Genomic DNA, 12,807 nt, shown 5'->3' on the forward strand with positions numbered 1-12,807 from the left:
AGCCGCTGCACTGACAGGGTCTTTGTGTTTATGCATTAAGGACACGAGTCTCTTTATGGCAGTGATTCAGTCCTCACTGAGTACCACTGACTGACTATGTTTTATGATAAATGACATGTAATAATTCTTCTATATTGATTGTATAAGGACTTGCTTTCATACAAATGACAGCACATGATAAATTTAAGAATAATATTACCACATTTCAACTTTTTGGAAAATGTATTTCAGACTGTTACACAGAATGACATGATCCTCAAAATTCAAGTTTACAACTGATCTTCACAAGACCCTTATCCATATACACAATAGTTATTCAGAAGGAAAAATTCGATACAGTATTTTAGTAGTTACATGATTTGTAACCAATACTGAATTACTGAAAGCTGAAGAACTCTCAATGAATTCCATACAGGATAACCATTCTCAAATACAAGAAGCGAGACAATAAAGGAAAATTTTCTGTTCAGTCGTAGAAAAATGATAAAGGCATTTATGATGAGATAAATGCTTTAAGTTAGTACACAACCTACTGGGCGAATAAAACTGCCACACTCGTTGGTAGTTTTCCTCTTGAATATATGTGGTATGGCATCATCCATTTTGGAGAAGAAAATGGCAACCCACTCCAGTATTCTTGCGTGGAAAATTCCATGGACAGAGGAACCTGGTGGGCTACAGTCCATGGGGTTGCAAAGAGTCAGACACAACTGAGCATGCACACATTACCCAATTATCTGACATTAAGTAATACGTAAAATTTCAAGTCGGAGTTCTCAAAACGGTTGCTCGGTATTTTTGAATAGTGTCTGGTGTACTCAGAGTGTTTCTTTTCATTTATCTTTTCTTCTTTTATAAGGTTTAGTGGGACTGTGCAATGCTGGAGCAATAGTCCAGAATGTCCTGAATAGTGAATTCCATTGTAACACCAGATCCAGGATAACAGCGAGCTATCAAACCTTCAAAATGCTTGTACTGGCGAATGAATTCATCCTGCATGGAGTGCCACACCACCTACAAAATGAAAATGAGAGTCGCTAAACTGCAAGAGGAAACAATACATAACAAGAATGTAGAAATACTGTCAAGACATATTCTAAGCATTTAGGATAGCATAATTCACTTTCACACATTGGAGAAGGCAATGGCAACCCACTCCAGAGTTCTTGCCTTGAGATCCCAGGGACGGGGGAGCCTGGTGGGCCGCCGTCTATGGGGTCGCACAGGGTCGGACAGGACTGAAGTGACTTAGCAGCAGGATAGCATAATAGTTAATCACTGTGGATGGTGACTGCAGCCATGAAATTAAAAGATGCTTGCTCCTTGGAAGAAAAGCTATGACAAACCTAGACAACATATTAAACAGCAAAAACTTCACTTTGCTGACAAAGGTCTGTAGAGTCAAAACTATGGTTTTTCCAGTAGTCATGTAGAGATGTGAGACTTGGACCATAAAGAGGGCTGAGTGCCAAAAAACTGATGCTTTCGAACTGTGCTGGGGAAGATTCTTGAGTCCCTTGGACTGCAAGGAGATCCAACCAGTCAGTCCTAAAGGAAATCAACCCTGAATATTCATTGGAAGGATTGATGCTGAAGTTAAAGCTCCAATATTTTGGACACCTGATGTGAAGAGCCGACTCACTGGAAAAGACCCTGATGCTGGGAAAGATTGAAGGTGGGAAGAGGAGAAGGTGGCAGAGGATGAGATGGTTAGGTAACATCATCGACTCAATGGACATGAATTTGAGCAAACTCTGGGCAGTCCATGGGGTCGCAAAGAGTCGGACACGACTGAGCGACGGAGCTGAACTGGGAGAGAGTGAAGGACAGGGAAGCCTGGCGTGCTGCAGTCCACAGGGTCACAGAGTCACGTCTGAACGACTGAACAACAACAGTTAAGAATGTACATCCTGAAGGAAGATTCGTAACTCCTCGAGTGACCTTGAGTATGTTACACCACTCTTCTGTGCCTCAAGGCCCTCCTTATCTGTAAACTGGGTCGTGATAATAATACGTTCCCCACAGGTTCAAATGAGATTAAATGAGTGAATGTATGTAAAGTGCTCAGAACAGTGTTTGACACAGTAATGTTTATTACATTTCAGCTGTTATTGTATCTGTTCCAATAGCCAACACAGATGTGGCTATGCACTACTATGTATGAAATAAGACTAAGGATTAAATGAAACTTCACAGCAGATGAAAGTTTAATTTATCTAAAATTAAGGATGCAAAACACTTCTTGATGACATGGAGAACACCAAGATGAGTCAGACTAATCATGAGCAGTCAAAGGGATCTATAGTCTAGAAGTGGAAACTAAATTGCTGACAGATATAAGCAGAAATCAATACGACACTGTAAATCAACTGTACTTCAGTCAAGAAAAAGTAAACAAATGAACAGTCCCATCAGAAAATAAACCTTAGACAACTATCAAGGCAGAACCTGACACACACACACTGACACGGCAGCGCTGTCAATAGGCTACACTTACTCGACTTGTTTCACATCAGCACAGTGCAAAGGGCTTTATGCACGTATTATTCTATTTAAATCTCATGACAACCTGGTGAGGGCGGGTACTATGAACGAACACCATTTCTATCTGCCAGTTCAAAGAGTGCCTTCTTCTAGGATTTTTCCTTGTAAATCCTAAATGTCACAAATCTTAAATTCCTAATAGTCAGCTTAAGACTATTTTACTAAACAGCTTTACTTACACTTTTTGCTTCTCATCTTTTAGCTCACAGTATTTCTTCCACTGGGAATGCCACTTCTATTTTATCTGTTAAGTTAGTATCTGACTGCCATAGACTAACATAAATGCTTTCCTTCATGAAGCCTTCCATGATGCTAAAATCAAGAGTGATTCTTACTCATCTCTAACTGAGGTTTAAACCTGACTCTATCATACATTAGCTATGGGATCGTGGTCACATTACTCTACCTCTCTAAGCTCTGATTTTCACATGTATAAAATGGCAATGGCAATAATATTAGTGCCCACCTAGAGAGTACAGGTATTATTTCTGCTTTTCAAATAAGGAAACTGAGGCTCAGAGAGGTGAACTAACTTGCTCCAAACCAGGCAGTTTTACCTGGAGGCAGATTATGAACCCATATCCAGGCTCCCATGCTCACAATCACTCCACATTCCATTCCCTTACTACCTTCCAAACTAAAACAAAACACAGAAAGTCATGAAAAACCCATCCCCAAACAAAAGCAAAACAACTTAATGTCTCAAAATGATACAACAGAAAGATAAAATACACAGAGAGAGCCATATAAACTTGTATAAATATTCCTTTTTTCCTCACAATTTACTAATCTTGTCTGCATTTTATATGGCGCTTTCCTCCTGCACTAAAATTAGAAAATGTATAGCATTTCTAGAGGAATATTTAGGGGAAAATAGATATATATAAGGATGTGCAATCTAGGTAGGTTAAGAGAACTAAAGCATACCTGGAGTAAGTTCTCCTCTTCACATAAATGTTTATCAACCTTCTCGTAGAGGTTATCGAGGCCTTTTTTCACTTCTTTTCCAGGATACTCTTTAATAACTTTTCGGAGTTCTTGCTTGTTAAACGCAAGTTGATAGCTCACTTCCTCCTCTCTTATACCCTGTGCCACCCGAGCTTCCACACCTTCAAAGAAGTGCTTCAAGGAAATGAAAAGAAACAACGGCTAAGAACGGCTCTCACTACCACTTAAATTAAAAAAAAAAAAAATCTGACTATAAAATAGTATATATCCACTGTGTAAAAATCAGACAGTGTGTGAAAATATAAAGGATAAAATAATAATCAGCTATTATCACACTACTCAGAGATAAGCACTGTCAAAAGACTAGAATTCCCTCTAGTCGTTTGATGTGTGAGTATGAAAATGAGATTAATATTGTATGCTATATTTTTCATTTAATATTTTAAGTTTTTCCCAAAGTATAAATTTTAATGGCTGCATCATGTTCCGTCCAATGACTATACTATGTTTATTCATTCCTTCAGTATTAAGTATTTAATATTTTTTACTTTTTCTCTTGAAGTTGGCAAAATCTACTCATCAAAAACAAAATCTATTATAAATACAGCTATAAATAACTTTCATACATAGGTATTTACCCACATTTTTGATGACTGTCCAGCATAAATTTCTAGGACTATAATTCCTCAGTTGAGGAGTGTAATTGTTAAGCATTCTGAAGACTCTTCATATACACAAATTGCTTCCCAGAAAAGTTCAGTTACTTTATATTTCTGTCAGCAGTATATGACACTATTTAATCTTATCATACTATCATCAGCATTATCATAACTAAAGAAAAATCTTTGTCATTTTGAAAAGTGAAAAAGGGGGACTTTCCTGGCAGTCCAGTGGTTAAGACTCTGCCCTTCCAATGCAGACGGCATGGATTGGATCCCCGGTGGACGGACGGGGATGTGGAACTAAGATCCCACATGCCAAGTGGTGTAGCCAAAAAAAAAAGGTAAGAAAGGTTTATTTGTCATTTTATTTCAATATTCTTCAGCTAGAAATGAAGTTTATCTGCTTTTCATATGCTCAGTAAGTACATTCAGAACCCATACCCATTTATATATTGGGATCCTAGTGCTTTCCTGATTGATTTTAAAAAGATCTTTTATATTTAGCATACTGACTGTTGTGCTGTTATAAATATTCTTCTCAGGTTGCCTTTAAAGTGTAATTGGTTTTTTAACATGTATATTGGCAAGTCTTTACTTGAGCACAACATGATTTAATACTGACAAGTCAAATCCCCTCTCTACTATTCTCTAAAATTTTCTTAGCAATTATTTATTTATTCTTCATTAAATTATTACATTTTTAATAATAATTTTCTAGACAAATCTGTTCCAGATATTTAAATTTTTTTTCTACACAGATTTTAATTAATGTATTTATTTTTCTATTTTACACAGATTTTTAATTGGTTATTATAACATATAGGAAACAAATTGTTTTTTGATATATATATATACCTTGACTAGGTTAAAAAACCTACTTTCCTTCACCAGATGAGACAACCCCCACAGGTCACACACAGGTGACTGTAAGTCCGAGGGCTCCCCGGGTGGCGCAGTCACAGACTCCGCCTGCCAGCAGGAGACACAAGAGGCCCGGATCTGACCCCTGGGTGGTAGGATTCCCTGGAGAAGGAAGCAGCAGTCCACTCCAGTACGATTCTCTTTCCATATATCTTTATGTTTCCGTCTTACTGCATTGGCTAGAGCTTCTCTAACAATGTTACATAATAAAAGATTTATCAATGTGTCTGCTCTAAATTTGATTTCAAAGGAAGTTCCTTTATGTTGCAGTTACGCATCATGCAGGCTTTAGGTCTGAGACAGACCCTTTACCCTAAAGGAACATCTGCCTGTTCTTCAGTTTACAAGGCACTGGTTCTGCGTTTGAATTGCTGACAACAGATAGACAATTTTTATTTGACTCTAACTTCAAAACAAAGATGACTAATCACACTGTGGACCTAATTTGTTAGAAGGGTCCATTTAAGCTTCTACTATGTTGCAAAGTTCTCTAAAACTACCATTTCTCATGTTTAAAGATCAGATTTGCTCTGGGGAATGACAAGTCAAGAAAGGAAGGATAAAGAAAAGGCAATGAATAAAACAATTTTTTATTTTCTTTTTATCTTGATAGAATTTTCAAAATCTTCATCTGAGCTAGGGATAAAGGTTAGCCATTTATGAGGTAAGAAATGGAAGACTGGTATAATGGAAAAGGCTAAATCTATGGTTAATCCCCCTGCTTTGCTACCTGTCAATTACTATAACTTTTTATTTACTTCCAGTTTCTTCATTTGTAAAACAAGGATAATGCTATCTTACCCCACATCATCCTTTACAAGAATTAAAAGAAATAATGTATATAAAACATCTAGCAGTGTCTGAGCAGCTTCAATATCTCAGTCCATCCTTCCTTATCCTCCTGCACCAGTGAATGAGCAAATTTAAATGTCTGTTGTGTTACTCACGTCTAAACACAGGTTCAAAACCAAGAAAAATATACTGAATGAAAATATGCTTACATTTAGCTTTTCAAGAGGTTGTCCTAAAGAGTATATGACATAAGACTGAAGGTGATCTGTGTTTTTTTGTTTGGCTTCATTTTTTATCAGTTTCTAGACATGAGATTTTCAAATGAGAAAGTGTTGCAAAAATATAGTGGAAGTTTTCCATCATGAGGACATCCCTGGGGGTCTTCTGGCTTTCGTTTGCTACTTTCTCCACTAAAACAAAAATGGAAAAAATGTAACGATGACCTGGTATGAATATGACCACATTTAGCTATGGAAAAATTACATGATTTTTTTCATTTATAACTTTAAGAAGTAAGCACATTTCTGGACTTAATCAAATAAAACATACTGTATTGAAGGATCGACCTAAACCTAAATAAACAATCATTCTAAAACAGTTATATATATATGGCTAAATTTGGATTCCTATTTCACATCTTTTAGCCAACCAAATCCTAAATTGTTCAAGTGCTTAAAATGTCAAAGGCAAATAAATGAATGCAATTGTAAGTACTAAGAAAAATAAACCTAATTAAAGAAATAATTCTGTGGTAGTATGAACTTTCTAAGAATGGCCCAAAACTGAGAAGTCATAAAGAGAAAGACGAATAAACTTAACATATAATTTGGAAGCTCTTACACAGTAAAACTGTGTAAGCAAAACTGATTTATATCCTTCTAGGTTAACAAAGGATAATAAGACTGATAATACTGAGAAATACTGGGTCTCGAGGCAGATGTGACAGAAACTTCCACTAAACGCTCAAAGGACCAAACAGGTATAATCTTTCTGTGTGGTTATTTGGCAGAAACTCAACAGACACAAAACTTCTGACCCAGGAATTATTTCTAATAACTGATCCTAGGGAAATTATTGGACAATATACAGAAATATAAAGAAAACTGGAAACAAACCAAATGCCTGTTAACAGAAGATCTGCTAAGTAAACAATGACAGATGGAACTCTATGTAATCATCAGAAGTGACTACGGTTATCTGTATCAGGAGACAAGGACAGACACTAGAATCACAGAGTCTAGCAGGTTCCAAACAGGGTGTAAGGTGTGAGAAACATTTCAAATTACAGAACACACAACATGTGCAGATATGTCAGGGAGAGAGATATACTGAAAAGTTCACACAGGTAAAAATTAAATGTTAACCTTTGTATGATGAGATTACAAATTACCTTTAGTTTCTTCTTGATTTTTAAAGTCAGTTTGCTGATTTTGGGGGGTATGTAATGAGCATATACTACTTTACAATCAGACAAAGCAAAGCTACTTTGAATTTTAAAAGAAATATCAACCATATAAACATTCAATCATGTAATTTATCATCTTTCCCCTAAACCTGTTTCCACCAAAAATGTATTATCTCTAACTGTTGAGATAATTCTACTTTGGTCATTTTTTTTAGTTTTAAAAATTCCTGAATTGATGCAGTCAGATCATTTATTTCAAATTAAACACATCCACACTGTTTCTGTAACTTAACTGTGTGATCTGACATAGCTAGATGATGAATTACACTATTTTAGCATTAATTTGGGCTTCCCTGGTAGCTCAGCTGGTAAAGAATCGGCCTGCAATGCAGGAGACCCAGATTCAGTAACTGGCTCGGGAAGATCCCCTGGAGAAGGGATAGGCTACCCACTGCAGTATTCTTGACCTTCCCCGGTGGCTCAGATGGTAAAGAAACCACCTGCAATGTGGGAGGCCTGGGTTTGATCCCGGGGTTGGGAAGATCCCCTGGCTGATTGCACGGCAACCCGTGCCAGTATTCTTGCCTGGAGAATCCCATGGACAGAGGAGCCTGGTGGGCTACAGTCCATGGTGTTGCAAAGAGTCGGACATGACTGACTGACTAAGCACACACACATACAGACATCACTGTTGATCAGCTCAAGAAGACTCTTGCTAAAATGCGAATGTAATCCACAAGGTCATTTTTGTGTTTAAAAAATGAATTTCAACTTTGCATACTGATAGCCCATATGAACCCTAAAATATAAGTAGTTCCTGGTAAATACAAAAGGGTTTTACACACTGTTTTTCAAATTTAAGAAATCTTTATTATTATTATTATTTTTAATATATATATATTTTTTTATTTACTTGTGCCAGGACTTCATCGCTGCATGTGGGATCTGGTTCCCTGACCAGGGATTGAACCCAGGTTCTCCACATTGGGAGTGTGGAGTCTTAGCCACTGGACCACCAGAGAAGTCCCAAATTTAAGAAATCTTTAATTTCAGAAAACTTAAAAAAGACTAGAGACTATGGAAAATAATGAACACATCTGTCTCCCAACTTCTAACTTAATCAGAAATAATGAAAACAACTGACCAAAAACACCAGAAATAAGGAAAACCACCACCAAAAACTTCTTCATAATGTAACAAAAGTTTACCATTAACAAATACTCCTCTGATAAGTTTAGTATATGCTTTATCTAGATCTCCACGACACGCAGCATTTTTAAAGATTGATTCTGCGAGTCCAGCAAATTCTTCAAATTCAGCAACAAACGGGAGAATTCCTACTTTACTCTTCTTTGAGATCTTTACTTCTTCCATTTGCCTTATTTGGTTACTCTAAAGTTAGGCAGAAAGCAAGGGAGAAAAATAGCTAAGCAACTTAGAAACAACGTACAATTAAAAGTAAATATATATACCACAAAGGCATGATGTAATTTAATACCTAGAACATTTCGGACATTTACTAATCAAAGATTAACACAATATGGATAACTATGAAAAACTATTTCTAGAGATTAAAAAGTACATAGATATCACTGAAGGAACTAAAATCAAGGGAAAAAATCCAAATTATTCAAAACAAAATGCACTCAAAGCTTGTGAACCTCAGGTCTTTGTTTCAAGTAAAAACAACCAATGAACACTTCTATCATTTATAAAAGGTAAGTATATAATGATTGCCCACTTTGGGGCAGAGCAGATACCAGAGCACACACAGGATCTCTCAAGATTATTTCTGGTTGGTGTCTATATAGTCAAGTTGAGAACCACAACCATTTCCAAATCTCATCAGCCTAAAATTTGTTTGGATAGAGAAGTTCTATGTTTTGGGGGTATGAGCACAGAGGAGAACAGGTACTTCTACTGTGGATTTGCATTATATAGTTTTCCATGTACCTATTAGTCATTCACTCTAAATCAGTATAGCAAAGTACTTGTGTAAGATGGATACAAAGTAACAAATAGACATATAGACAGAACATAGACACTTTGGTTCAAAATAATCAATTATGATTCTGTGTACTTCCAGGGGATCTAGTTCTATTCCCAGTAAGAAGTACATTGCCAAAGTGTTGAATCATTTTCAACTCCTACCTAAAATTTCATTGTGCTGAGATTCTGGGGGTATAACCTGAAAACCATATGACATGTAGAGATTAGAAAAGTAACCGTTCTTTTGTTCAATATGGTAATGGAAGTCCTAGACATAGCAATCAGACAGGAAAAATAAATAAAAGGAATCCAAATTGGACAAATCATTCTAAAACCTGTATGGAAACACAAAAGATCGTAATGCCAAAGCAAGCTCAAGAAAGAAGAACAAAATCAGAGGTATTATGCTCCCTGATTTCAAACTATACTACAAAGTTACAGTCATCAAACAATATGGTACTGGTACAAAAACAGACATGTACATTAACAGAACAGAGCGCCCAGGAATAAACCCATCCTTATACGGTTAATTAATCTATGACAAAGAAGGCAAGAATATACAATGAGGCAGAGACACCCAGATCATACCATTTTCAAAGGTTAAAGGGTACAAAACCACATCACTGTAGTGTGAGGAATCCTGAAAAGCAAAGTAAATGCAGGTAAGAAATGTACTGGAGTGCAGTGTCCAGCTTGGAAGTACTTGATATGTTTCTAATTTTATCCCTAGTTCTTGGCAGGCTAATCTTTTTAGCCCTGTTCCTTGAAGAACACTTTGGGCTTGGCCACCAGATGAAAGTACTAAACTCAGATACCATCTATTCCACTTTCTGCAGTTGTCTGACATTCATTCTTTGGCTCAATACACAGAGAACCATTCACTACTCTTTCAAGGTATGCTTTAGGTCCAGATCTTGTCCCAAGTACCAAAAACATGTAACACTTACTGAGCACATACAACTGACGACACTGTGAAAAGACTTGATTTAACTTAAGAAACAGATTGATGATAACCAACAGAAGGAACCATCCTCTTCCCTTTAGTGACAAGGTCCATCTTTTAGAAATACATGCAATTTAGCGAAGAAACACGACTTTATACCTTTGTCTAGGTTAATTTAACTAAATTTCTTCACTTCCCAGTTTTGAGAGGAACACGAACATTCTTCAGCAAACTATTACTAATTACCACTATTGTTCCCTGGTGACTCAGATGGTAAAGCATCTGCCTACAATGTGGGAAACCTGGGTTCGATCCCTGGGTCGGGATGATCCCCTGGAGAAGGAAATGGCAACCCACTCCAGTACTCTGGCCTGGAAAATCCCATGGACGGAGGAGCATGGTAGGCTACAGTCCATGGGGTCGCAGAGAGTCGGTCACGACTAAGCGACTTTACTTTCACTTTCATTACTGTCATCATCATCATCATCATCATCACCATTACAAGCAATTAGTTACAAGCTCTTATTCTGTACCAGGCAATGTGCTAAGCACTTCATTTGAACCCATGTCTACATCTCCCTGACACTATTATATCTTACACTTCTAACAATTACATTCAACTGGATTGAGAGGTATTATATTAAAGTTTTATATACTAGCTTTATTCACTGATAAGAGCAAGAAAATCTTCATATTCTAAAAATGTACAGTGTTCTCATGGTTTATGTTCTAGCTATTCTTATTCTATGTCACATGGGACTCATTATCTTAGACTTTAGTAATTCTTTATTTTCTTTTTGGCAATCAGCTTACAATCAGACCTTACAGGTTTATCATCACTTCTGAAGAAAGCTGGGCAGGGAAGAGGATAAGTGGCCAAATTTCATAATATTTCAAATGCCAGTGCAATCATTTGGTGGGGAAGGAGGGTTAACAAGTCTGTTGAGGTGACATTTACGTTTCTACGGATGGCTTTTAAACTTTCAGAAATCAGTAAGCATTATTTTTAAAAAGTATAAAAGATGAAGTGGATTTTAATCACCCTTAATATTTTTATTATTCTCTCATTATTCTATGGGCTTCCCTGGTGGCTCAGCCGGTAAAGAATCTGCCTGCAAAGCGAGAGACCTCGGTTCGATCCCTGGGTTGGGAAGATCCCCTGGAGGGAATGGCTACCCACTCCAGTATTCTTGCCTGGATAATTCCATGGACAGAGGAGTCTGGCAAACTACAGACCATGGGGTCACAAAGACTCAAACATGACTGAGTGACTTTCACTCACTCATTATTCTATGGCTATTCAAGCACTGGATTTAACTTAGAGGTTACATAGTAGAATAATTCAGATGATAAATACCTATTTTTACATATTAATACTAAATATATTCATAAAATGAAACTCTTTTTAGAACCTGGCCCAATCCTCTTCATATCTATGAGCTTACCAAAACCTAACAGAAAAAATAAAGTTAATGATTTTTTTCCCTATTAGGAGAAAAATGATAACTACCAAAAGTTGTCATAAAAACAATGTATTCTTAAAGCAATATGATTAAAGCTATTGAACTGAAAGAAAATACTTTAATCAATTAAAATAACCCAAATATTAATTATCCTATTGTGATATATTAAAAGAAGAAAAACAATAAATTCAAGTTTCAGTTGCTTCATTAAATCTATGGTCACTAATTGGTCACCTGGGATTTCAGTTACTTAGTGGATCTCGGGTGTAATCGCTGCTGCCTCTGTGTCAGCCACTCCAGGACTGGCCATGGTTCACAGTGTAGACGGGACACAACTTGGCACTAGCCTGCTCCTGGACACTGCAGCCAATACCCTGCTGCAAGGCGTGGGGATAGGAACAGTAGGTCCCCTGGTGGGAAGCCAGAAGTCTTTGAAACACACACACACACACACACACACACACAGATACTCTGCAATGGTTAAGAGTTCTAAGTTACTGAAAAAAAAAAATACCCAACTTACAATACATTTGTCAAAGTTCCTTTTGACAGTCACCAAAACATTTCCCAGTGTAGTGCTCAGAAAAGAAGCGGGGTCCACGTTCTGTGCAGTCCACACATGGCGACTCATTTTGACTAGCATGTCAAGGGAGTTAAAGCTATCGATTTTGTCTCCTAATGCAATCAAGTTGTTCAGTTCTGGCTCAATGCAGCGAAATATTTTAATCATCATCTGGCGGATCATATCTTTCCTGTTCAGAAATACAAAACAGAATAGTTAGTACAAGCTTCAGGTGCATTTACCTTTAACTTTAATCCACTCGGTATACACAAATGACTAAAATTTGATATATCAACTAACACTGTCCAAATAGTTAATTATTCTAGAGTGGTTTCCAACATAAACATATTTTTTTGAGGTTGCATTTTTATCACTCAAAATAACGTCCTTTGTAGAACTGGGTCCTGAAATGTGCTTTGTGATTTCTGAGAAATACACTACAATTCAAATGCAACTTCCTACCAGCAAACATCAAAATTGACTGCATTTGTGTGATTACAAGAGCAAAGAAAAGCCAAAGAGCTATAAAGGGGACCAAGTTTACTTCATTGAGAAGCTCTGTAACACACTGGGCACAC

At 36.9% G+C, this 12,807-nt stretch overlaps 1 protein-coding gene and 1 non-coding gene across 2 annotated transcripts in view; both read right to left on the reverse strand.

The window, feature by feature from the left end:
* Window positions 1-253: 253 nt before the first annotated feature.
* The window catches only part of LOC136144764 (exocyst complex component 1-like), a 40,665-nt gene continuing 28,111 nt past the window's right edge, over window positions 254-12,807 (reverse strand). Inside the window, 6 exon segments of the mRNA XM_065902615.1 lie at window positions 254-1,014; window positions 3,472-3,666; window positions 6,077-6,154; window positions 6,156-6,277; window positions 8,481-8,664; window positions 12,191-12,419. Coding sequence (XP_065758687.1) covers window positions 862-1,014; window positions 3,472-3,666; window positions 6,077-6,154; window positions 6,156-6,277; window positions 8,481-8,664; window positions 12,191-12,419 — 961 coding nt within the window. The 3' untranslated portion in view covers window positions 254-861.
* On the reverse strand, window positions 8,222-8,294 carry TRNAG-CCC (transfer RNA glycine (anticodon CCC)). Its single transcript has one exon. It is a non-coding gene; the product is annotated as a tRNA-Gly (tRNA).

The sequence above is a fragment of the Muntiacus reevesi genome, chromosome 12 (assembly GCF_963930625.1).
Source record: "Muntiacus reevesi chromosome 12, mMunRee1.1, whole genome shotgun sequence".
Lineage (NCBI taxonomy): Eukaryota > Metazoa > Chordata > Mammalia > Artiodactyla > Cervidae > Muntiacus > Muntiacus reevesi.